Below are 24,407 nucleotides of genomic sequence, written 5' to 3' on the forward strand. Positions count from 1 at the left end.
AGCTTGTGTCTCCATAGCAACTCTCAGCCACACCCCAGGGTCAGCTGGGAGTCCAGAGCCAGATGCTCCAGGTGGAGGACAGATAGCCCTGCCCACTGGGTCCCCTAGGGCCTCTCTGGGGCCTGGGGGAAGAGGCCCAGGTTGGAGCTAGAAGCCAGGACCCTGGGGCCCCACAGCAGAGGCCCAGACTACCTAGGCTGCCTCTCTGGAAAAGCCCTGACATGGCTGGCCTCCAAACCAGGGCCAGGCCAGGCCTCCTCACTGGCACCTGGCCTTGAGGGTCTGAGGGTCTCCTTGCAGACAGAGGGATGTTCCTCTTGCTGCGTCGGCCACGTCCAAAGCCTTTCTCGGCCCTTAAGAGGAAGTGTCTCCTCTACCCACACTACAACTCATGTGCCCTTCCTCTGGCAGACACAGCGACTCCCCCATACAACCCGGACACCCTGTGGGGTGCTTATGCTTTGCTTATGCTTATTCACCTTTCAGAGAACGCACAGAGACTCCTCAAAAGCCTTCCTCCCGATAACCGCCCCTCGTTCTCCAGCGCAGGGGTTCCCAACGGAGGCGATTTGGGCCCCGGAGGACATCTGCCAACATCCAGAGACATTTTTGGTTGTCACATTGGCTACTGGCATCTAGTGGGCAGACACCAAGGATGCTGCTAAACACCCTCCAATGCACAGGACAGCCCCCACAACACCGAAGAGTTATCTGGCAAAAATGTCAGTGGTACCAAGGTTGAGAAACCCTGCTCTGTCGGCCAACTACCTTCTCCCTCCTCCTCCTCTGCTCCACTGTTCCCGGCCACATGTCCACCACTGCCCTGCAAAAGCTAACTGTGAGGCACACGTGCTCCCTCACGACTAAACTTCAGCGTGGAGATGCTCTGACTCGCCTGTGTCCTGGGCTGGAGTACAGTCGACACTAACTTACTAACAAGCCAGAAGGGGCTTAGGGATGATGTGACTGTGACAGGGTGTGATGGTGCAAGAGTTGTGCAATGTGTGTGGGAAACTGTTGAGATGTCTGTACATGACTGAGCTTGATTCAGCTCTGAAGTCGGAGCACAAGGGCCAGCTGGGTGGCAGCTGTAGGTGTGTGAAAGGGTGTTTAGGTCCCCCTCTCTGACTGTGCCCACCTTCCAAAGGGGTCTAGGGCACAGACTGGAGCCACACTCCTTGAATTCAAATCCTAGCTTTGTCGCTTACTAGCTGTGTGTTCTCAGCTTAATTGCTAAACATCTCTGTGCCCCAGTTTCTTATAAAACAGGGATTATGGTGTCTACCTAATGGGACTATTAAGAGGAACAACTGAATTACTGTTTCTAAAGCAGGTATAACGATGCCTGGCACACAGGAAGTAAGCTGTAAGGGTTTGTGGTAGTGGCGGTGGGTGAAGGGGAGAGGGGACCCAGAACTCTTTGGATGTAGAAGAGATAAGGAAAGGCTGCCTGGAGCCCAGAGCCCAGCTCAGCCCAAGGGGACAGAGGGCTTGGTTTGGGAGGCGGGTCTCGCCTCCAGCCCCTTTCAGTTCCTTCGCTCACCAAGCTGGGTCGTCTTGGGTAGACCAGACCGCACCTCCTCTGTGGACAAGGTTCCTCCAGCAAACAAGGAGAGTTGAGCCAATGGGCCCATCAGGCCCCTTCAAGCCCACATTCTCTGGGTTCTGAGGATTCCTTATTCTCAGACACGTCTGACACTGTCCCTTGGCCAGGACTTCACTGTTTCTCAATGGCTGTTAGTCATCTCTGTTGGCAGCTCAGCCATTTAGGGAGGGGAGAGGCAGTGCTTGGACCAGCCCAGTATGGCAGTCATGACACCCTCGTTCATGAATTCGTTCCCTCCGTGGCTGGGCTCGCCTCTCCCGCCTCCTTCCCCCTCCACTGGGGAGAGGGAGGTCTTCTTTGCTCAGTATGGGCAGGGACAGGGGCAGCCTGAGACCTGGAGCCTACCTCTAGCTCGGCCTCACTCTCCAGGTGGCCTCATCTGGCCTCAGTTTTCTCATTTATGAGCGGGGGAAGGTAATCTCAGCTCCACCCACCTGGTAGGGCTGCTGTGAGGAGATAATTTATGGGGAGGTGCTCTGTAAACATCTAAGATAATATTATGATTAATTAACCACTTCCAGGAGGAAGCCCTTTGGGGTCTGTTTTATGGAAGAGAACACACTTCTGGTAATTAACAGCAGAACTGGCATCCTTACCATTCGTGCGGCAGTCTCTTCTCGAGAGTAGGCAACCCAATGCTGTTTTCTAAGAGAAGTTCTCCCCAAAAGACAGGGAAGTTGGCGTGCCCAGGGCAGGCAGTTGGCAATTCTACATTAGCGGAACACTTCAGGCCACTGCATCTTTGCACAAGCCGTTCCCACTGCCTGGACATCTGCCCCTCCTTCCCCGTGAGGCCAACTCAGCCCTCAAGGTCTAGTTCGGCTGCCAAGTCCTTGACGAAGCCCTTCCTGTCTCTCCCATCACTCCCAGCCCACCAACAGTTGTTCCCCATTTGCTCTCACAGCACCTTGAAGCCTCCATCAATTACACTCTGGCTTTCCCCGCGAGATCCCAGGGGTCCCTCCCCCTACACTAGATGGTGAGTCCTTGAGGGCAGGGCCAGGGCCTGGCTTAGACCAAGTCTGAGGCAGCTCCCTGGGGGCCAGCGATACTCCCGCCACTGTCTAGGCCAGTGCCTGGCACAGAGTGGATGTCCCAGTGAGCGCTGGTCGAATGGCAGTGTTGGCTGAGTCAATTCCCTGTGCGTCCTGGGACATGCCTTCAGCACCTGCCTGGCACCATGGTCACTATGTCCTATTACTACATGTTGGCTCTGAGCTGCACTTGCGTTTCTTACTCTTGAGCCCTTCTGTCCTCTCTTTACATGTTAAATTTATCATTTCTAATCTGCTTCTGGTTGGAAAAGCTACGGCCAGGCTTGTGAGGAGTGTTTGTAAAGTGCAAAAGTAAACAGACTGAGTGCCCCAGTGCTCGCCCCGGAAACGCCGTTAGATTTCAGCATGTGCTCTTACTTCTGGCTGCTCATGTCTCTAGCTTCGGTCTGCAGAGGCTGGTTTCTATAGCAACCTTTGGACAGGTGCCACCAAGGCTCCTATAAATGCAGGTGACAGCCTCAGCTGGGCCCTTTGTGCTGCACACCAGCCCTTCTATGACGCCCTGGTCAGCGGTTCCACCCATCTTCCCGCAGTGCTAACCTCTTGCTTACTTCTGATTAGAAGGGAGGCCCCAGGGTTGAGAACATCATCTCTGACTTTCCAACATCTTTAGGAGTCTCTTAGTCCCCCCAGGCCAAAGGCAGCCCCTCCCTCTGCTCCACCTGCCTCAAGGACCCACCCCTACTTCCTTATCCTCACTCTGTCCTCCTCTGCTAATTCTCCCCAACATGTTTAAAAACAAAGTCTTCATTTCAAAAAAATCCTACACAGCCCTCCTACTCCCCTCACCTCTTCTCCCTTCTCTACCAACTTCCGTGATGCCTCCGTGGAAGGGCCGTCTCTAAGCTTCCCCGTCCACCTCTCGCTCTTCAACCCACTGCAGCGAGGTTTCTGCCCACGCGGTGCCATCGGTTGGTCTAAGCGGCTGAAAGCCCCTCTCTGCACTTGGCAATGCGGAGGGCGTCCGTCCGGTGCAGCCTCTGGGGCACCGGGCAGCTTCCTTCCCTTCGTTCATCCACTCACCATCCACTACGCGCCAGTTACTGTGACAGGCACCGTTCCAGGCACCAAGGACACAGGAGTACAGGAATCAAATACCCGCCCTCCAAGAGCTTCCATTCTCCCTTTGTCTTGCAGGGGTCTCATCTCCTGGTTTTGGAGATATCAGCTCTTCTACCTGGAGTCCTCTTCTAGCAGTGGGGATGTTTTCTGGGGGCTTGATCTTTATTTCTCTTTTTATTCCTCATAGTCTCCTGAGGAATCTCCCTCCACTCCTGTTTGGATACCAGTGACCGGCTCTCGACTTTTCTCTAGCCGGCCTCTAAGAAACAGACTCACGCACACATCCCAGCTGTGCTGCCCAAACCTCAATTCCTGCACATGCCATGGCCACCTATCCGCTCCTCCTCGATGCCACATATCACCAATGCCAGAAACCTAGGAGCCATTCTTGAACCCCTTTTTCATCCTCACACTGAACTGATGACCGAACCCTGGCCATTCCCCCTCTGAACGTTTGTTTTATGTCACTAGTGCAACAGCAGCTTTCTCACTGGTTTCCCTGTCTCTCATCTCACACCCAGATCCACCCCACCATACCAGATGCATGAATCACTTTCCTAAAATGCAGGTTTCATCATGCCTGTCCTTCCCAGGAGGACCCTAGTGTCCTCATGCTGAAGTCCACACTCCCTAGCTCGGCCCCATGCTGGTGCCCATATGTCCCTTCTGATTGCACCATGCCGCGCCCACGAGGCTCTTTGTGGTTTGGCTCTGGCTGACCTTGCTCCCCTGCTGTCCACCTTAGTGACACATCAAACCATTCACCCTTTACCGCATGCCAGGCTTTCTCTCCTGGGGCATTTCCCTCCCACCATTGCAGGCCCCCTGCTCACCCAAACCCTGTTCTGTTTCTGACAGGCGGGGATACTCACCAATATACTAACGAGGAATGAGCTCCTGTTCTGTTTTTGAAAACACCTCCTCTATCCTGACCTCAGAGTCCTAGTTCTGTCACGAACTCACTATGTAATCACAGTCGAGATACCACCAAACCCAGTAGCTCTCTAGCTCTCAGCTTCAGCTGCACATTAGATTTAGTTGGGAAGCTTTTAAATTCAAATGCCCAAACAGTATCCCAGACCAATTAAATCAGAATCCGAGGGTGTCTAGGGGACCCCAATGTGCAACCAAGATGGAGAGCTCAACCTCCCTTTTTCTTCCCAGTCTCTCTTGCAGACTTTCCACCTGTACGGATTCCCAAAGGGGACCAGCTCCGAAGCAGACACTTTAGCAAGAGCTGTCCAGAGCCCTTAGCAAAGCAGGGCTCAGGGTTGTTCCAAGCATGGGCCCACAGTCACCATGCCAGACGAACTTGGAAAAGTCCTGTCACCTCCACTGCAGCTGAGCATGACTCAGCAGGCCAAGCCTTCCTGGTGACCTGCTCCTCGGGGTTAGGCGTGGCCCCCACAGCCACCCTCTGCCTATTTGGAAGAAGCCCAGCTCTGACTGCAGACACTGCTCCCCCCCCCCCAAGGCCCTTGACCCCCAGGAGCCAGCCGCACTCACTTTCTAGCCTTGCCCGTCTGGACAGTGAATGTGGTCCTGCCAGGAGGACTGCCCCTTCTCATTTTGGCCTCCCTGGGAGGGTACAGACTTTTACGCAGATGAGGCAGTTGGTTAGGAAGACAGCCTGAGGCTGTGGAAACAACAACGCTTGGCTTCTGACTCCACTATTCAATAGCTATATGACCTTGGGCCTTCTGGTCATTTCATCAGCTTAGGTCTCAGTTTCCTGGTCTTTAAAATGGAAATCACTGCCCAACCTCATAAGCACATGCAAAATGCCTGGTACAGAGGAAAGACTCTGTCACAGTTTCCTTTTCTGCCATCCCCATCTCCTTTTTCTTCTTCTCTCCCCCCTAAAGCAAGTATGCTGGGCTGGAGGACATTGTCTGGGTCCCTTCCAGTCCCCTTTCAAGTAAACAAGTAAGGACAGATCTGGGATGCACTGTGGGGAGAAGGAAGTCAGCACGAACCTCCACCCCCTGCGGTTCCCTGGGGCAAGACGCCATTTTCGCTGTGACTGGCACAGGGCCTGGGCAGAGGACGCAGTTCTAACTAGAATTGGATGCCTTACGAGGGAGTGTACTGGGGGGGGGGGAGCACAGGCTCAAAGACCACCTGGAGGCAGGTGTTGGTTTCTAGCTCTTATCTCTGACTAGCTGGGTGATGTTGGGCAGCTTTCTTCTCTCTGGCCATTTTCCTTACCTGCAGGCCGGGAGTGGTGACTGTTGCCCACCTGCCCACCTGCCCACCTGCTGGGGCATGCTGCAGGGAGCATCAAGTGAGATGAGCATCACGATAGCCCGCTGCAGCCCCAGAGTGCCGTAGAAATGCAGCCTCATTATACGGAGCGTTGCTTTGCTTAGTATAAATGTCTGTACTGGGTGGGAAGCTGGTCAAGAGGACCTATAATAAAGACCCCAAGATTCGGCTGGGCATGGTGGCTCACGCCTGTAATCCTAGCACTCTGGGAGGCAGAGGCGGGCAGATGGGTGGAGCTCAGGAGTTCGAGACCAGCCTGAGCAAGAGTGAGACCCCGTCTCTACTAAAAAAATAGGAAGAAATTAGCTGAACAACTAAAAATATCTAGAAAAAATGAGCCAGGCATGGTGGTGCGTGCCTGCAGTCCCAGCTACTCGGGAGGCTAAGGCAGTAGGATCGCTTGAGCCCAGGAGTTTGAGGTTGCTGTGAGCTAGGCTGACGCCACGGCACTCACTCTAGCCCGGGCAACAAAGTGAGACTCTGTCTCAAAAAAAAAAAAAAAAAAAAAAAAAGACCCCAAGATTCTATGGCCCCTGAGATTCTAGAATTCTGCAGCCCCAAGATTTCAAGGCCAAAGCCCAGAGTCTCTGATATGGTCTGGGCCAGAAAATTGGCTACAGGGGCAGACGGTGAGCTGATGTAAGTGAGACTCTGACACCCAGGTGGCAGCATGAGTATGTGGGCGTGTGTGGTATGCAGCAGACCAAGCTGGTGTCCATTAGCCAAGGATGACATGGTACTCACCTTCTGGGGGGCATTGATGACTCCAGTGTTGTAGCCAAACTGCAAGGAGCCAAGCACTGCCCCTCCCACCGCCAGCATGAGGCGACCCGTCAGCTTCTGCAAAGAAACACACCACACTGTTACAGGCGTGTCTGGGCCCAGGTGGCTACAGGGCAGGGCTAGGCTGGCAGGTTCTGATGTTCAGATATCTTGTCTGGCTGATGGCACTGCACCAATCCTTCTCCCAGGAAATCTGACTACTTCCTGACCTTAGGTGCCCAAACCAGCCCAGCTGACTTCTAGACACTGGCTGGCCAGATCTTTTCCTGGGGAGAGAAGGAAAGTGGGGTTCTCTCTCTGTAGCCCGGTCCTGGCTAGAGAGGGAGAGGTCTTGGATTCTCTGGGGTCTCATTACACTGCTGGAGCCATGCCAGGGCTCCATGTGACTATAGACTCTGTGACTGGGAGGCCCAGGAACAAACCTTCCTATGCAAAGGGAGCCATATTATATGGTAGGAGCAGCACAGCTGGGGGGAAGTGCCCAGGATTTGGAACAGAAGGTGCTGGCTTCTGATTCCAGCCTGTCTGCCTGTTTGCTCTGTGAATCCCTGCAGGCTATGTCACCCTTGCACCACTCCTCCCCCCATGCTCTATTTGCTTATCTGCAAAACAGGAATAGCCACACTTGTCAGCATTGGAGATGTGGTCCCACCTTGCCCTTTCCTTCCCACTGTTCACAGAGCAAAGGACTGAGCCCTGAGAGGGAGAGCCAGGTTCCAGTTCCTTTAGGGAACAGGGCCATGGCTGGGCTCAGGGCTCTGGACTCCCAACCCAGTGCCCCTCATGGCAGTCATCCCTAAGCCATGAGCTTCCCAAGGTTATCTGAACACAGATGACATACCAGGTAGGAATGTGCTTTGGAAAAGTACACACAAGGTGAGTAAGAGTGTTGGGCCAAGGTGCTTCCAATAGGCAAAGGGCTGGGGAGGAAAAGGGTGGTTTGCCTCTATCACCTGGAGGCTGAGGGTGTGAGGCAGAAGGGAAGGAGCCAGTAGGCCAAGGGCCCTGCTTACCCACAGGTGAGTGAGAGGCCAGCCAGGTGTCTGCCTTGTTGGACTCTTTCCAGCTTTTAATATGAGGAAGCCAAGAAATGTGACATTAGACAAGCCCTTAACTGGCTGTGGCAGAATGGAGCTGGAGTAGGCACACCAAAGAAGCGACTGACTGGCATTCCCTACGTGCACCACACCAGGCTGGGCACTGCAGGTGGAGAGGGAAGTCTCAGCTTGGCCGCGTCCTGGCCATGGGTCCCTGAGCCTTGGTTTCCCTACCCAGAAAGTGGAACCCGGAAGCAGCCCTGACTTCAAGATCACCATAGATAGCCCTGGGCGTAGCTGTTCATCAGACATATTCCTGGTATGGTCTTTTCGTTCTCTAGAAGCCACATGTCAGTGCTGGGTCCTTCCTTCCCACTACTGTCTACCTGGCCCCTCCTTGGCCAGCCTCTGGATAGTCGTCCTATACACTGGGCTTTCCTTGTCCCATAAGGGGCTGTGTTCTAAATCCTGCTCTTTACTGTCCAACTCAAAAGATACCCCCCTTACCTGCGCCCCCCCCCCCCATGCCCTGGTGCAGCCCTGGAAGTCTCCCTTCTCTCAACTCTCTGGGGAGCACTTGGACCCAGGGCTGTTGGTTCTGAGTGGGCTGTGAGCACCTGACAAATCTCTGGTGGGCGCCAGCCATGCACTGGGCCAGGCCTAACTCTCAGGGTGAACACTGGGATGAAGTGAGAGCCTGTGGTCAGGCACTGAGCACTGCCAAGAGGGCTCAAGAGACAGTGACTCTTGGACCCCAACATGTGCTGGGCATTCTGTCTGGGGAGTTGCATGCATTAGCTTGGGGTTGTCCAGAGCTTGATACTTATGCAAAATATATACTGCATTTCTCTAGTACACATTAGAATAGACAAAAAACGAGCAATGCAAACTCATAATTTTAAAAAATGTATTATGGTTATATAACGGAATACATCAGAATAAAGCTCTGTATGTATGTATTGATTTGGAACACTCTCCACATTATAGTGTTAAGTAAAGGTAGTTGTATGTGCTCTTACACCTTTGTGTAAGAAAAAAAAGCTGACTGGGGGATAGGGGAGGACATATACATCTACTTAAAAGAATGCACAGGAAAGGTAACATTGTACCTTGGGGGACCTGGGTGGCTTGGGGCAGGGTGAAAAGGAAACTTTATTTTATGTCCTTTTGCACTGCTTTTGAATTCTGAACCATGTGAACAGATCTATTCAAAATAAATTTTTTATAAGCCTTATGGTTTCATATTACTTAGAACAAAGCAATTTAAATAAAATGTTAAGTGAAAAATAATACAGATGCTCCATGGATCTGGCAAAAATGACTCTGGCAGAGCATGAGCAGATGACACCAAGGCAGTGGCCGCGTGAGGTGGGTAGTATTATTACAGGCCCCGTGTTATCTGAGCCCAGCTCTGATGTTCTTGGGCATCTGAAGTCACTCTGGGGGCCTCGCTGAGCAGCTGCTCAAGGGTAGCCTCTGGCGGGGCAGGCTGCCAGGAGCCAAGGACAAACCCCTCTGCTGGACTCTGCCACTGGCAGGTCAAGGTCAAACTGCACTTTAGAGAACCTGCCCACCCATGCGCTGGTTGTATGCACATCTACCCGGGCAGGCTGCGGCAGTAGGACTCACTAACGTACTCAGTGACCCATGCCCCAGGCCCCGAGCTTGAGCTGGCGCCCTGGCCAAAACAGGCCCCAGTCCTGACATCACGGAAGGGGTCTGTGGGGGGGCCAGTGGGGAGGCTGGTGTGGTCTGGACTTCAGCAGGGGGGTGGATGAGGCATGGTGGGTGCCCTGGAGAGAGAGACTTCTGACTTTGCCTGGGGACAATCAAAAATGGGTTCCTAGGGGTGACATTGGAGCTGGGCCTTGAAGGACAGGTGGGGAGACTGCCAAGTGGGAAAGCAGTGGCAAGGCTACATTCTAGGTAGACAGAACAGTATGTGCAGGGGGAAGAAACAGGGCCGATCGGCCAGGTTAAGAAACAGGGTGCTCGGTGTGGCTCAGTGTGAAGTGCGGGGGGAGGGGAACAGCTCCAGCTTCTCTACAGGCACACGGCACCAAGGCCAGTCACATAGCCATGCCCCCACCTCCCAGCCCCTGCACCCACCACAGCCAGCTTGACTATTGCTGGACTTGGAATCAGATGACCCAGGTTTGTCTGTATTGGTGCCCCTCGTGGAGATTGGCAGAGTTCCCATGACAAGTGTTCGCTGAATCAAGGAAGGATAGCAAGCCACCCTGGATTGGGGCCACCACAGCACCATCTGCCCCCTCCAGCCCATGGCTGGAACTGACCCACAGGAATGAGGTACATTCATTCAACAGGTATTTATTTAGGTGTCAAGCTAATGGACTAGTTGGTGATGATTTAAAGAGGTATAAACCCCACAGCTTGTGCTTTTCTTGTGGAAGCCATTTTTTAGAGGGGGGGAACAATGTAGGGCCCAGAATTGGGCAATTTCCCCCCAGCAGCCCATCACCATCCCCTGAGGATGGGGCTATCTTCTAGAATATTCCATGTTCTTCCAGGCCTTGCTGTGCTATGTCCTCTGCAGTCTAAAGCTCAATACCCATCTGCCACTCCAACTGCGAACTCAAGAATGGGACCTGGGTCTTACCATTTGTGCAGCCAGAGTACCCAGGGAGGGGCCAGCACAGACTAATTGCAATACAAAACCCATCATTTCTCAATTTAGCTTCTGGGCAAAACTGGTCTCGTGTGTATTGGTTTTGCCAAACTGGTGTTCACCCTAACTCAGCTATTTATCCAACCTCTGATGAGTGCTGGAACATCAGAGCTCTGGGAGGTGGAAACAGGCTAACAGTACCACCCAAAACCCTCCACTCCAAGCCCACAGGGCTGTCTGTTGAGGAAAGACCTTTGAAGTCAGACAGCCTGAGCTCCAATCTGGACTCTCCTAGGAGTGCCACGGGCCTCTTGGTTCAGCAAGCGCCTGGGTTCAGGGTCCAGCAGAGAGGATGCTATCGCACACCCCTACTCCTCGCCCTCCCATCCCAACTCTGGGGTTCCTGAGGCCCACCAAGAGCACTGTCTTCCAGGAAGCTATCAACAAGGTGTTGGCTTCAAGGACCTCTCCTCCCACACAGTGGGACGCCAGATGGCCCTGGCCACATCGCATAACTTGCCACACGCCATGGCCTTTTGACCGTGTGCACAGCACGGCCCTTTAGCACTACAGTCAATATTGGCAGAGGGAGGGCACGTGGCCCTCTGCCACTCAGAGTGTTCCTGGTTAGAGGAGGGGCCCAGAGCTGGCTGAGTCCAGATGTCACTCCATCTTGTCCTCCCCCACTGCTCACCAGTTTCCTGAGGTGCCCCAGAGCATGGGACATGGGCTTACCTGATCCAGGACAGCTCTCTTGTTATCTATTGTGTGTATGTTTCTTTTCTAAGATTTCATTTGAACAAAGAAAGCAGCTCAACGAATTTCAGACTGTTCTTACACCCTCCTTTGACAAATGGGCAGCCTGAGGGCAGAGGGCAGGTGCCCTGGACACCCAGCAGACAAAAGCCAGGGCTAGGACTTGAGTTCCTTAGTGTCCTAGCCTGGCGTTTTCCCCTCTGACCCCTTCCATCCTGCCAAGTCTTTTCAAAAAGAAAAGTGATGGGCTGACAGTGGGAAGCCTGACCTTTGGGTGACCTCAGGCACTGACTACCCTGGAAGCCATTTCCTTCGAGCCTTCCAATGATGTCAAGGCTCTTGCTTGACCCAGCCTCCCGGTACCCCACGGAGGCCCTGAGGCATTTATCAGCTGCACCGCTATGCACTAGGCACCCTGCCAAGGCTGCTCACACATCCTGATTTAACCACCACAACAAGCTCTGGGATAGAGAGCGCTCCCACTTCACAGATGAGAACATGGGAGGGTCAGACAGGGAAAAGCGCATAACCAGAGGGCTCTCGGCTTCGAGCTGAGGGTCTCTGAAGCCAAATTCTATGCCCTTCCTGTTCATGTCCTCCCCTCCTTGCTTCCGGGTGCTGGTCCTGAAGGAAACAAGGTTTCTACCTAGTGGTTTCTATGTAGGTCAAACTCCATTCCAGCAGCTGTCTGAGCCTTGCCCACTCTGAGCTGAGACAGCCCAGGCTCAAGCTCTTGTCCTTTGGGACACTTTGCTGCATTTTGCTCCAAGCCAAGGCTGGCCAACTACGCTCCATGGGCCAAACCCAACCTGCCAGGATGAGTTTTACATTTTTAAGTGTCTTGGGGGTGGGGGGAATACATCATCTAACATATTAGGATATGTAAAAATTACATTAAATTCAAATTTCAGTGACCATTAATGAAATTTTATTGGAACACAGCCACATTCATTTGTTTATTTATTATTTATAGATGCTTTTGTGTTACAACGGCAAAGCTGCGTGGCTGGGGCAGACAGACACCATATGGCCCACAAAGCTGACAATATTTACTATCTGGCCCTTAACAGAAAAAGTTGGTCAATCTCTGCTTTAAGCCCCAGGTGCCCTGAGCTGCCATGTGCAGACCCAATGCATGAGCTGCGCCGGATTTCCAAAGCCTTCTAGGCAAAACAAAATCATCCTCCTTAAATAACGGAGAAGATGTGCATCCTACAAGGGGGTGTTCAATGTAAATGACTGGCTCCGTGGGCTGTGTGCGAGGGCCTTGAAGCAGGACCTGGATCTTGCAGAAACGGACACTCCTGAGAAGGCACAAATTTGGTGGCAAGATGGGCACTACTTAAAACTAACATAAAATTAATTAGATAAGACTGGGCATATGCATTAGTCACTGACACTCTCAGCAGACACACTTAAGCCCTAGATCCTCTATTTATGTCACTTTAAAAAAGTCCCTTCCCCTAAAGCTTCAGTTCTCCAAAAGAGAAGATTTTCTAAGAATAAATCATATTCCTAAGCAAAGATGATGCCTGAATGCATGTTCCTGACACTACCCTAGACAATGGGATTCAGTGATAAACTAAACCAAATCCTGCCTATGGAACTTGATATTTTAGTTGTGGGCCAGGGCAGAAAATAAACACATGTCATACATCAGGTGGCAAGTGGTGTGAAGAAAGAAGGTGATGGGACGCTACTTCTTAATCATGGTGGGACGTGCCTGTAATGGAGTATTATGCAGCTGTTGGAAAGAATGCAACACATCTGTACGTACTTGTTAAGAAAGAACACCAGGGCCAATTGTTAAGGGGGAAAAAAGGTGAATTACGAGGTATACGATATACATTTTGTGTAAGGAAGGGGGAGTTAATGAACTTGTATGCACAGAAACACTGCAAGTATTTACCTCTCAGGGTGGGGCTGGTGAACAGGATGGGCCACACAGAACTACGTAGAAAGTGCGATCCAATTACACAAACATTACATTTATAGGCATGCATCTGCACATGCACAAAAGAGGTCAGTGAGGGTAAATACCAAACCTTCACAACTGGAAGACATTTATTCTTTCATTTTTTTTTTAATACTTCTCTATAGACTGGCTCTATAACTTCTGTAATTAAACAAACAAACAAAAAAATCCCGATTTTTTTTTTTCCAGTCACATCTAAGAACTTTATTGGACACAGATTGGTTCCCCGGGCCTGGCAGGCCCAGTAAGTATACTGCCTTCCAGTGCCCGGGCAGCCCAGGGCTGGAGGGAGGGTGGCTCCATCCAAGGAAGTTTTGGAGCAAATGGTAACCCCACAATGCAACGCTCTAGTTAAAGAACGTATATAGGTGGGAGAAGGAGGGCTGCCCCGAAGACACACAAATAGGTCAAATCTTTTACAAACGAACATCCAGTGAAGACGAATATAACAGTCTAGCTCATCTTTGTACACAGAGCACTCCAGATGGGTGTGGGCATTTTCATTGCTCGGGGGCAGGGAGAGTGACGAGTGAGCCCAGATGGTCACAGCACGGGGCAGGCAGAGGCAAGGACAGGGCCAACAGATGACAGACTAGGACACTGTGCATTCATTCACAAGACCAACTTCGGAGGGGCAACTGCCCGTGCGTGTGCATCAGGTTGCTCATTGAGGAATGAGGGGGCGTGATCTTTAGATCATATTCTGTGGCTGGTGGGCTCAAGGAGGGCCACTTTGTGGGGAAAGTGAGGGCAACAGTGAGACCCTGCTGCGAAGATCAGGAACAAACAGCTGGGCTTCCAGGCAGTGCCCTGCACTCTGGAGTCCCCCACAATGCTGACGGCAAAGCCGGCTGCCGGCCACTTAGTCTCACATTCAGGCCACTGCTCAGCTGGAAGAAACTCCTGGAGAAGCTGATGTCACCATTCAGGGAGTTGGCAATGCGGACTTCCACCACCAGGTCACAGATGGCCATGATGCCAGTCATGACTGCTGGGACGCTGGACTTCATGATCAGCTCCAACCACTTGATGGACATGGTCATGATGTGGTGGCGCTCTTGGCTGTGCCATAGGCAGCACCCAGGGCTGTGGGACGCAGGCAAGGTGAGCCCATAGCAGCACACTGGACACCTGAAGCCAGGACCTTATGGGGGTAGCTTTGACACAGCTGTGAGGGCCACCCCAAGCTATCACACACAATAGGAAGCCAAAGAGGTCACCTAGCCAGGGGCAGGAGGGCCTCAGGAACAATGGCCACAGCTGGGCACTCAAGGAGTCTAGGATAGCTGTTTCTTTCTTTCCTCTAGCTGGGCACCCCCATCCCAGTATAGCTGAGGACACAAGCTCCAACAACAGGTCAAATGGCAGAGCTGTTTCTGATGGAGCCCTTTCTTCCCTGCTCCCAAATGCCAGAGCAGGGGAACCTGAGCTCTGGGCTAGGCAATTTGGGCAGATATTCTGTCCAGTTCTGTCCTTGTTGCCAAAGGCTCCATCAGCTGGGATCTGGCAAGAACTCTCTCCCCTTCCAGGGTGCAGAGGCCCTGGGGAAGCAAAAGCCAGTGAGGTCATGAAGAGGGTGGACGCTGCCTTCTTTCTGCCTGGGTTTGGGGCTGGGAGCCCTGCCCGTCACTGCAAAACCCCAATGTTTGTACACCAGCTACTGCCAGGCCTTGAGGCTGGACAACAGAACCTCGGGCTCCACTCCACCCCTCCCTCAGAGGAAAGTAACAATTGGAGGCTTGTTTGGGTGGCCAGGGCTGGGCCTGCTAGCCTGGATACAGCCTCTGAGCCCATGATTTGGTCAGGAGGCTTCCCAGCCTCCGCCATCCTGGGGACACTGGCTACCAGACTGAGTGGCTTTGTCACCTCTATGCCCAGGAGTAAGGTGGGGGAAGGGGTGAGGTTACAGGCCCCAAGCCAATGCTGCACACTTTCCTCTTTGTTCCAGGCCTCCCAGCTCTGCCAGTCTGCGGGGAGGGGAGAACTGGATGCCTGCACCCTCAGAAGTGCAGTAGACCTCTGGGCCCTGACACCCTGTGACCAGGAGGCACTGGGCAAAGCTGAGCTCCTTGAAGTCACAAGCTGATTATGGGGATTTGGGGCTGACCCGGCTTTGGGGCAAGTGGGGCTGAGTCCCTGGGTGGCTCAGCACAGGACAACGACCGTCTTGGGTCTGTTTGCATGGTTTGTACACCCAAACTGGCTACACAGAGGGTCTTTCCACTTAAAATAGCCACCACCCTGATTTAGGGCCCTGTGCCAGTCTCACCACCAAGGGTAGAGACTCCATTTTACAGAGAAGGAAACTCTGAGGAAAGCCACTTCTTCAAGGTCATGGCTTCGTGGGAACATCTACTGTTTTGTTTCCATTCACAGAAGAGTTTCAGTTGTCAAGTTATACCCAATCTAACTTTTAGACTCCTGCACCCCGAAAGAGCTTGGAAAGTCCTTAAGTCTGGGGTAGTCTTTTTTTGGACAAGTCCCTTCCCTTCTCCGGCCTCAGTTTCCCCATCTGTCAAGTGAAGGGCTGGCCATGGACTGGACGGTCCCTTCCTGGTGTGGCTTTCCTTTATCCCTTCTTGTCACTTTGGATAGACTGGCAGCGTGTTTTGGGGTGGGAGGCTCAATGTGTGACATTAGCAAAGTCAAATGTCACTGGACTATGAAGTCATCATGACTCATACCTTTCTCAAGGGACAGCCAAGAGGATCTTGGACATGAAAGTCACAGGTAGGTAGGTGGGAAGCCTAAGGCAAAAGAACAAAGCAAAGAAGCCCAGGGCAGGGCAGCCACATTAGCTGACCCTCCCTGGGTGGGGCACTCTCCCAAGTGCCATCTCTACTCACTTCCTGACTAGCTTTTCCTGGGGAAGAGCAGTCAGTGGAAGCTTTAATGATTTACCTAAGTAATATTCATGGGCCAGAATCCTGACTCTCCCAAAGCTTACACTGCCAGAATGCCAGATTTCTGGATGGAGGCTGAGGCCCAGGTACAGGTCACCTGGACCCAGGTGAGTGCAATGCATCCTAGGAGTCCAAGGAAGCATGGAACATTTATGGAGAATCTATGGAGACATATACCTGCATTTTTTTCTGAATTTCTACAGATATCCTAATGATGAAAAATGGTATCATTTCCAGATGAGGCAACTGAGCTACTTTGGGAATTTAAAACCACATATGCAGGACTTCAAAAGCTCTTTATGCCACCAAGGGGCTGAGGGATCCTGTGGACTTCTGATGTTTCCTTCTCTGGAGGGCACAGTCAAGACTAGCCACAAGTTCTTCACAAAGGGTGGGGTCAGATATCCGGGACAGGCCTCGCCCTCACGATCCCTCACCCCAGGAGGGATCGTGAGTGAACTCCTGTCTGGGACGGGAGGTGAGGTGAGTTCACCTGTCTCCTTGCTACTTCCGATTCAGTTAAGCTCATTACTACAAGCTACAGAGCAGCACAATGGAACACAGGGAAGTCAGGTGAGTCAATTCCCAGTTCCTAGGAGATGAAGAGGAACACAGCAGAACCAAGGCTTCAGGGCCAGACAGACCTGGTTTTAAGACCTTATGCAAATGAAACCACCTCTCCAGACCTCAGTTTACCATCCTGCACAAATGGCTGTGCTTGCTGATTAAATCAGCAGGCTCCAAAGGAGAGGATCTGTAGAGGAGTTAGGAAAAAAAAAAAAATTTACTATAACTGTTTTCTTGTACATATTTGTCTTTTGAAATTTCTATTTTATGTATGCATGGAATCTACTAGTATCACAGTACATGTACATGAATTTATAAATACACATAAACCACTGGGAAGGAGGCGCTCCAAAATTACTGACAAGGTGGACAGTGGAAAATTTGGAAAACATTGCATGAAAAGCAATTTAGAACCACTATGGCATTCAGAACCAGCTAGTACAAGGGCCACCCTTGAAGATAGGTACCTCTCTCCCCCCTCTGCCCAAAATTCAAGAAATGCTATAGTGAAAAAGAGACGGTGGAGACAAAAACGAAAGTCCTTTTTGATAGGCCTGGCTTCAAAAGCCACTCACTAGCTGTGTGGCTTCAGTAAAGTTACTTCCTTCCCTGAGCTCCAGGCTGGTGAGGAACCAGCAGGACTACATGGCTGATGACACTGAAAAGCATTTTAGCCAAGAGCCTGCTGATTTTCTCCTCCACTCTTCTGTCCCCGCGCAGAATACTCACCGCTCAACAAATAAACACTCATATCTGGCATCACATGTTGAATATACAGTTCTTTCCCTTGTGGAAGTGAAAAAAGCAATCTCTATCTTGCAAGTAGAGAAACTGAGGCCGAGAGAAGTGAAGTGGCCTGCCGGAGCCCTGGGATAACGCAGTATTTGGACTTCCAGGGTCTCAGCCCTTGCCACAAACTAAAACAGCGTCCCTGCCCTATTTTTATTTAGTTAAATCGCGCCGTTCCGGCTCAGCTATGACAGTCCAGGAGTCTTCCGGGGAAACTGCCCCCGGGGCCTCACCTCAAGCCAGGGACAAGGCAGGGTGAACCAACTCATCTGGATTCAACAGGTGTGGAGGGGCCTTTTCCCGCTGAGGGTACAGCCTGGCGTCACCCCGCTCAGTCCCACTGGACACCTCCACAGCCCATAGAAACGCAGTTCAGAATTCAGTGCTACCCCCGAGTTCCAGGTAAAAAAAAAAAAAAGGTCATCGGTCATCCTTTTGTCTTCCCAGCTAAGGAGAGGGGAAAAATCCAAGTAGATAAGAGGGAGCGTTTCAAAAGAACAAAGTGGCTTGGAAATATTCTAGACTAGGAGGAAGAAGGAAGGGAGGAGAGAGATAATGCCCTACACACAGGAGGGGCTCAATACATATTTGTAGAAAAGGAACCGCTTTGGGGAAAAGTCACGAGATCCCCTGCAGGACAAGCCCATTTACCGATTTTTAAGAGAGACAGAGATCGCATCTAGGCAGTTAATTGCCCACAGAGAAAGAGTCCTCATCTACTCCGAAACCGGAGTCCCTGCCCCCAAGCCCCCCGGGGTGCACTCTTCCCGCTCAACTCCAGCCTGGGGCCCCCTCCTAGCTCCCGGCTCCCCGCGCGGCTCCCCGCGCTCGCGGCGGCCGCCCTCCAGGGTGCTCTCCCCAGCTGGGCGTCCCCAGCCGCTTCCGAGCGGGGAAACGCGCCTTCTCGGAACACATCTACCCCGGACTTGGCAAAAGCTTTGGGGCCTGCACTGCTCGGCAGGGAAGGCCTCAGCGGCCGGCTGTTCATCTCACGCCCGCGCTCGAGCCCCGGCGCCTAGGGATGCTGGTGCAGAGGCCGGCAGGACTCGCGCCAGGCCGCGCACCTAGAGGGGCGCGGGAGCCAGGGGAGCAGCGGGGCCCAGAAGGCCGGGAGCGGGGGCGGGTCGGTCCCGCCTGCTCCGCTCTCCCGGGCTGGGGCCGGGCTGGGGGCTCGGCCTGCTCAGCCAATGGGCGCCGCGCTTGGGCCCCCTCCTCCGCGTCGGGAGGAGCCGGCGCAGGGCCGCCACCAGCGAGGTCGTGTGCGACGTGCAGCGCTCTGGGCCTGTGTCCCCAGCCCCCGCAGGGCCGCGTGGACGGCGCGGCGCCCCCGGAAGGAAGCCGGGTACTCAGTGCGGGCGCCAATTACGCACGCGGGGCCCTTCCGTCCGCTAGATCCCGACCCATACCCATCGAGCTCCCCGGCCCGGCAGGGCGCTGCGCTCAGGTCCCGCGCGGAGCCAGGCTCAGAGAGGCGCGAAGCCCGCCCTGGGCGCACAGCGCGGCCGGGCGGCTGGGGAGGCCCAGGACGCGGAGGGGTCCGCAGGGGCCCGCGCCTTTGTTCCGGGCGGAGAGGGCCCGCGGGCGCGCGACTCACCTTGCTGCTGGGCTCCATGGCCGCGCTGCGCTGGTGGCTCTGGCAGCGCCGGGTGCGCGGGTGGCAGCGGGCGGGCGGGCGGCGCTCTCCGGCTCAGGCTCCTGCTCCGGTCCTGAGACTCCGGCTGCGACTCTGACTCCGACTCCCGTCGCTCTGTCGCTTCGCTGGGCCTCCCACTCCCAGGCGCGCTCACTCCGGGACCCGCGGCCAGCGATCTGCAAGCTCGCCCGTGCTTCCTCTTGCCCGAGAGCGCGCGGACGGTAGCGTTTATAAGACCCCAGCCTTTAGCTGGCGCCGGCCGTGTGCCGGGGGTGTGTGGGTAGGGCTTTGGGGCGGGGCCTGTGAGCGCCAACGTCCGGGGCGGGGCTCCCGGGGAGGGGGCGAGGGGCGGAGGAGGGGGCGGGATGGCTGGTGGCTGCGGCCTTGCTCCTGTTGCCGGCCTTGCTCCAGCTCCCAGCTCTCCGTGTGCTGGGACGGGGAGGGCGCCTGCTGTGTTACCTGGGCAAGTGTGCACACCTCTCTGAGCCCCGGCGGCCTCCTCTGGCAAAATGGTGGAGCTGGTACCCGGCTGTAAGGAGAGCTGGGAGCAGCACTGAGAATCGCTTAAGAGCTAGGATTCTGTACTCACCTCTCCCCTGGGCTTTAAAATCCCCTCCTCTGTGCCGCCTTCCTCTACTTCTGACAGTTCAGGTCAATCTGTGGTGATACGGAAGTGTGAAAAACATGGGGAGCAGGTTAACTGAATGGTTAAGGACACAAGCAACGTTGGGTTGGAACCAGCTCGACTGTATACTAGCCCTGGCGTGATCCTGGCAAGTTCCTGGCCAATGAGCCAGTTTTCTTATGGGTGAATGGAATTCATAACACCAGTCTCACGTGCTATCATGAGAGTTGCAATTTCCAGATAAGCTCATGAAGTGCTTAGTCCGTAAGTTCTCATTTGCTAATAATGGTGTTATTAAAATCTCACTCCACCTTATTGCTTCTTTGAGACCAGTGCCTTACTTCAGATGCAGTGAAGGGAAAGGCCCTCAGCCCAAAGTTCTGGCGAAAGTCCTAAAGTTAGGCTGGGGGCCCCTTTCCCCATGGCGGGGGGGGGGGGGGGGGGGGAGGTGCTGGGCTTACTGCCCATTGGAAACTGGGAGGCCGAGCTGACCAGGTGACCCTGGAGTTCCCTGGGCCATGTGTTCAGTGCTGGTTGAGGGAGCACCCTGATTGGGCAGAGAGCCCTGGAAGGGAAGGCAGGCCCATTCTGGGCACACCTTCCCCATAGCTCCAATTTCTATGGTTTCTCCATGCTCAGCCTGGAAAGCTTGGGGTCACCTCTCTCCTTTCTCCTCACCCAGGGACCAGAGGCTGCCAAGTCCTGCTGACTCCACCTTCTCCACCACCTCATCCTCCTTCCCTCCCCTGCCATCTGCAGGGCCTCTGTCTCCTCCGATTTTACCTCTTCTAATCCTGGATTAGATATGTTTGACATTGTCATGGAGGGAGCAAGGCCCAAGGCCCTTCTTCAGGGTGCCAGTTTACAAGCTCCCCCTCACCCCTCATAACAGCACCTCAGAGCCATGCCTTTGCTCAGGCTGTTTCCTCTGCCTGGGAGGTCCCCTCCACCTCAGCATGCCAGAACGCTCCACTTCAACATGAAGTGCCGTGGTCCTCCTCAGGGAAGCGTCCCCGATTCCCCCAGGTGGAAATCTTTCTCTCCTTTACCATTTGGTGTTTCTTAGTTTTCTGCTTGTCCTCTGTCTGTCTGTCCCCAGCCTGGGAGCACCTTAAGGACAGCTTCTGCAGCCGAGGCACATGAGTGAATGAGTGAAGGAAGGAATGAATGAGTAACTAGTCTACCTGTCTCTAGTTTTCCTTCCACTGCAGTCCATCTGCCAACACTTCCAGTCTTTCCTTAAGAACCTTTTGGGTTTTGCCACTTCCCTGCTCAAAGTTTCTCCAAAGCCTGTTTCCCAGCACATCCAGTCTACTGTGTATGCCTCTTCCCAGCTGTGGGTAAGCCTCGCTCTGCCCATGGGGCACAATCAGCAAGCAGGCACCTTCCCACTTAACCAGGGACAGAGACATGTAAGCCTGTTGCTAGTCTTACGGAGCCCTCAAACTGGAGGGGAAGCAAGAGGGAAGATGAGCAGCAGCCATAGCAAGGTGAATGTGGTGGGATAAGATTATGTGCAGAACTTGTACCACTGGGGAAAGGGAGGAAGCAGAGAGAGCTTCAGGGAAGCGGGAGGGCATGCCAAACAGGGTTTGGAAGGCTGAATATGAGTTCCCCAGGTGGATCAGAGGGAAGGCCGTTCTTGGTAAAGGGAGGAGCATGTGCAAAGGCAGCAGAGAGTGATTGTGGAAGGGACAAAAGAATCTCTGGGCCACTCTTAGGGACTGATGGTAGAGCCCCAGATTGGGACTCCTGAGTGTCATCTTTGCTGTTTACTTACCAAACATCCCTGAGCAAATCCATTCCCTCCTGGGTAGGCCTGAGGGAAAACAGTTTCTAAAACTTTATCCATATAAACTGTACTGATTCTTGATGTCAGAAATTCAGTCAAATCCCCATCCTATGGTTGGAGTGGGGAGGTGCTTGAGGACAAAGCAGGTGGCCAGAAAAACTGCTTTATCTTTACCCCACCCCCACACCTGGTCAAACACAGACCCCCCTTCCCTGCTTGCAATTTTACTTCTTGGTGTTCTCTCTTTGTAAACGTTTTACGACTCTTAGAGGCCACTGGTCTGGGGCAAATTCATTAGAAGAGCTATTGATGGGATCGGAGGTTAGAGGCTCTGGCGGACTGGTTTGTTATTTGGGTGGCTGAGTCCTTGGAGACTGAATTTAACCCCCAGTAGGGAGGGAGCGCCAGAGAAGGCCTGAGGAAGCAGCATCTGAGCGGGGAGGGTCTGGGTGCAGGAAGAGAGGGGACAGGAACAAACGCCTAGAGGGGAGGCATGAAGGGGCAGCTGAGTAGCCCCCTTGTGGCTGGAGAGAGTCAGTGAAGAGGCTGAAGAGGGGGGGATCACAAAACACCCCAAATGCCAGGTAGCGTTAGGGCTTCGTGCAGTGGGCAGTGGGGGGCCATGGAGAGTTTTTGAGCAGAGGAAGGACATGAGGAAACCTCAGCCTCCCCACAAGACTACCCTACTTGGAGCTCTAAAGGAGAAGTGAGGAGGCTGTGGAGTCCCAGCGTTCGTCATGGAGCGACCTAGAATCCCCCTTGGCAGTCTGTGTCCCCCCTGGCAGCTTTGTTCCCTGGAAGCTGCCGGTAGCCCTGGGCGGGACTTGGGCTTTTCTGGTGGGTCCGATTCCAGGCAGTTCCAGCCCCAGCCAGTCGGGAGGAAGAGGGCTCTCTGGGACTGGCGGGGAGGTGCCAGGTGGACGGGAGGGCGGATGCCGGCGCCTGGTGCGTGCCTGGGAGCACGCATGTGGCTGGGGGGAGGGAGGGCGGTGGTGTCTGGTGCTGTGCAGGGCGGTCCTAGCTCTAGAGCTAAGAGTGAGTAAGGCGGCTGGGAAAAGTCTCTTTTGCCTTTAAAGGCATGCGCCCCTGGCACCAGGAGAGAAGGCTCCGCTGAATCAGCTGCAGCTGATGCAAGGGGGGCTGGCAGGGGCTGGGAGAGGAGAGCCCCTAATCCTGAAGGATGTTTTGCAACTCATATCCTCCTGATCTGCAGGTAAACACGGTGTTGTACTCCAGGAAGGCCTGATGGGCCAGGCGGGACAGTTTTGTGTGCCCAGTGTTTTCATTCTGATTTGCACACCTGCTTGAACCACCTGCTCCCAGAAAGCTTTTCAGCGTCCCTTCTTTATCCGTCTGTGTGCCCCCTGTCAACCCTCTGCAAATGCTCTCATCAGTGCCACCACCTGCTCTCTGACTCTGGAAAAATGATGTTTATAGAAATTTATCCACATAAACTGTGCTAATTCTTGATGTCAGAAGTTCAGTCAAATCCCCATCCCATGGTCGGGGGAAGGGACATATCCCTCCTCTGTTTTCTTCTGAGCACCAAGGCTCTGTCCAGCTGCCTCCAGAACTGCCCTCTGGATGTCCCACAGGTAGCTCACACTCACCATGCTTAAATCTAAACTCGTCACCATCCCCTATCCCTCTTAGTCCCTACCCCAGAGATGGCTCCTCCCAATTCCCCTAGCCAGAGATCTGGCATATTCCTTGACTCCTCTCTCTCTCTCTCCTTTCCAATATCCAATCAATCCTGCGGACTCTGCCTGTCCTTTCCGCCTGCACAGCCCCTCCTCCAGGGCAGGCTAACACCACGGTTCATTCATCCTCCTTGCCACTACACTGGTCTCTCTAAAATGCACAGCTGACCACATCACTCCCTTCTCTAAACATCTTCCCATGGCATGCAACAACATGACTAACTCTCACAGACATCATGTTGAATGGCAGCAGCGATATGCAAAAGTGTGACTTCATGTACATAAAGTTCAAAAACAGGCAACTCTTACCTACAGGATTAGCAGTGGAGAAGAGTTAACCTTGGAAGGGAGGGTTCTGACTATGAGGGGAAGCTGGTAATCAGGGTGAGGCAGATAGAGACCAGATCAGCAATACTGATTTTTTTCCTTTTGCCCCAAGCTTTAATATGACTCAGAACAGCACTGTTACTAATCCCGTCTTTAATTTAAAACTTTGATATTTTGTCATCATGGATTTTTTGCATTAAGTCTGATTTTTGGGGGAAAATACTGCAATAAAAATATTATTTATTTGCTTGATGACTGAGTTTTTTTGGCACATTCCTCCCCTTAAATTTTACAGGGAAGGTGAGAGAACCTTTCTTGCCACACCCTGTATCTGACCCTGCTGGTAATGTTTCTTAATCAGGGTGCTGGTTACATGGGTGTGTTCAGTTTGTGAAGATTCATCAAGCTGTGTACATCTCCAATGTTTGCACTTTTCTGTATGCATACTTTACTTCAATTACAAACTTTCTTTCTTTTTTTTTTTTTTTACTTAAAATCTTTCCATGATTCCAGGGAATGTCTCTAGTCTGCATCCTCCACTGTCCCGGCACCAAAAGAAGCACACACTGGGTCTCAGTACATGTTGAATGAAAGACTCCAACATTTCTGTCAATTTAATTCCCACAGGGACTCTATGAGTATTTTTCTCTCCATTTTCTATAGGAGAAAACTGAGGCTCAGGGAAGTAATTTGTCCAAAATCACACAGGTAGTAAGTATGAGTTCCAGAACCTCTACTAAAAAAAAATAAACAAAGCTGGGCATGGTGGCACATACCAGTAGTCCCAGCTATTTGGGAGGCTGAGGCAGGAGGATCGCTTGAGCCCAGGAGTTCAAGGCCAGCCTGTGCAACATAAGAAGACCCTATCTCAATAAGTAAGTAAGTAAATAAATAAATTTAATT

The 24,407-nt window shown here is 53.0% G+C and overlaps 1 protein-coding gene and 1 long non-coding RNA gene across 2 annotated transcripts in view; both read right to left on the bottom strand.

Annotated features, from left to right (window-relative positions):
• SLC2A1 (solute carrier family 2 member 1) overlaps positions 1–19,354 on the bottom strand; it is a 29,886-nt gene extending 10,532 nt beyond the window's left edge. Inside the window, exons 1-2 of the mRNA XM_012748462.3 lie at positions 19,022–19,354; positions 6,733–6,828 (exon numbers count right to left, since the gene is read on the bottom strand). Of these exons, the coding sequence (XP_012603916.1) occupies positions 6,733–6,828; positions 19,022–19,039 (114 nt within the window). The 5' untranslated portion in view covers positions 19,040–19,354. The remainder of the gene's footprint in view (positions 1–6,732; positions 6,829–19,021) is intronic.
• Positions 13,343–16,823, bottom strand: LOC142864141 (uncharacterized). The gene is made up of 2 exons (XR_012914727.1): positions 16,758–16,823; positions 13,343–14,709 (listed from the first exon to the last, which is right to left on the bottom strand). It is a non-coding gene; the product is annotated as an uncharacterized LOC142864141 (long non-coding RNA).
• Positions 19,355–24,407: the final 5,053 nt, after the last annotated feature.

The sequence above is a fragment of the Microcebus murinus genome, chromosome 2, assembly GCF_040939455.1.
Source record: "Microcebus murinus isolate Inina chromosome 2, M.murinus_Inina_mat1.0, whole genome shotgun sequence".
NCBI classification, from domain to species: domain Eukaryota; kingdom Metazoa; phylum Chordata; class Mammalia; order Primates; family Cheirogaleidae; genus Microcebus; species Microcebus murinus.